This window comes from Octopus bimaculoides, chromosome 21, assembly GCF_001194135.2.
Source record: "Octopus bimaculoides isolate UCB-OBI-ISO-001 chromosome 21, ASM119413v2, whole genome shotgun sequence".
Lineage (NCBI taxonomy): Eukaryota > Metazoa > Mollusca > Cephalopoda > Octopoda > Octopodidae > Octopus > Octopus bimaculoides.
In genome coordinates, this window is record NC_069001.1 from 9,066,315 (window position 1) to 9,068,260 (window position 1,946).

A 1,946-nucleotide genomic window follows, 5' to 3' on the forward strand; every position below is an offset into this window, starting at 1 on the left:
ATATATATATTTCTATGTTTCAGTGATGCAAAGTATTGCATATAACGGTTACAAAGAATAGATCATGCAGTTGTTAAGTAATAAAGGGATTGGATTGATTATTTTCAAATTCAGAAATATTCACAGCAAAGTAAATGCAGTCAACAGAAAAGATATCTGCATAGGTCGGAAACCGTGGAGTCAGCAACGGAGACAAATCCATAATTTACTTAACATGAAGTTTTCTCAAGAGAAGTTTGGCATTCTCTTAGCATTATTTAATGTAAAGTACATTTGTTTACCTGTCGTCGTCTCCATCAAGGAGCTTGCGGTAGGTTGAAATCTCCGTTTCCAAGGTGAGTTTAGAATCCATCAGATCTTTTAATTGCTTTAAAACTACTTCAATCTCCGAGCGTAATTCATTGACTTTGAACTGATTTTCTTTCCTCTCCTTGGCTTTTTCTTCTTGTATCATCTCTAGCTCGGCTTCTAATGAACTCATTTGATTTCTCAGGATTGTAATCTTTCCAAATGAAATGAAATGCTCTCATTTTTTTTTTAAATTATGATAAAAACACACCACTTGGTTGTACATAGATGTAGATTATATAAAGCTAGATGCTCGTACATACATAAAAAATATACATAACATATACACATACGCACAGACACATGTATATATATATATATATATACACATACATACATTCATACAGCACAATGCAACCCACAATCTGACGATCATGAGTCCAACACGCTAACCACTAAGCCATGCGCCTCCACACGCATACGTATAACGTATTGTATTTATGATACAGCAGTTCGAGAGATAGCATATAAGGTCTCAACAACTATTAACTCCCTGCAATACTCAAGTAAGACCCGTAATAGAATGTTGCTCTTACATCTAGAAGGATGCTTTTCAAATGCATAAAGACACACCAAAGACAGGCCAGTCGTCTAATTTATCAGAAGTCGATTACAAACTTCCACAATTTTAGGCCCACAAATATGCTGTTTCGTCCTTTTCTTATTCCCTGGAGCTGTTTGTGTCTCCTGCTGCATTTACTCAGACACATTCGATTCATATTTCTTTCCGAATTTTACCCTTCTCCTTAAAGTTACATTATGGCAAGTCTCTCCACCATAGAACGTCGGGCCTTTAGATATTCCTCCCTGCATATGTCTTTTTCTGCAGGCGTTATGTACAAATATTCAAGTGCAACGTTAACCGCGTTCCTTGTATTTAAAATGGCCACGATGTCTCAGAACATTTTCGTTATCATATTTTTGTTTCAATACTCCATTTCAATCAATTTTGAAAATAATGAAAAAGGTTGTAAAATAACGTTGTCATTATTAAGATGGCGTTTAGAACAAAAATTAACAAGTATTTTTGATGAAATAATTTGACTTAGATCACTTTCGAAACCGAAAGCGTGTATGAGAGAACTAGGGACAGTTACAGGTGGGGATTCTTGTGATGCCTTCTGTCTAATGATTTCCATATTCTCTCTCTCTCTCTCTCTCTCTCTCTCTCTCTCTCTCTCTCTCTCTCTCTCTCTCTCTCTGCTCTATGAAAACAAAAGACGATATGAGATCGTTGGTTGAAAGTTTTTTCTTACCGTGCCTTCATATTCTGATAATGTTTCTAGTGACTCTTTGTTTTCGGAACGGAAATGCATTCTAACCGAAGAATCGACTGTGTCTGCATATGTAGTTATCACAGAAAGACGCAATTCCTTGAGCTGTTAAATAATAATTATAATAAAAATGATGATGATGATGATGATGATGATGATGATGATGATGATGATGATGATGATGATGATGATAGAAATTTTTGCAGTCATTTTGAACGTTTGTCATTCAATTTCATAATCGGGTCATAATCGGGAATGAGCAAGTATCTAGACTATGCCGCATCTGTAATAGAGTGGACGAAACCATTGCCCATATTGTGAACG

At 35.7% G+C, this 1,946-nt stretch overlaps 1 protein-coding gene across 1 annotated transcript in view; it reads right to left on the bottom strand.

The window, feature by feature from the left end:
- LOC106873793 (70 kDa neurofilament protein-like) overlaps window positions 1-1,712 on the bottom strand; it is a 7,108-nt gene extending 5,396 nt beyond the window's left edge. Inside the window, exons 1-2 of the mRNA XM_052975298.1 lie at window positions 1,605-1,712; window positions 282-502 (exon numbers count right to left, since the gene is read on the bottom strand). Coding sequence (XP_052831258.1) covers window positions 282-502; window positions 1,605-1,664 — 281 coding nt within the window. The 5' untranslated portion in view covers window positions 1,665-1,712. The remainder of the gene's footprint in view (window positions 1-281; window positions 503-1,604) is intronic.
- Between the last annotated feature and the right edge of the window lie 234 nt (window positions 1,713-1,946).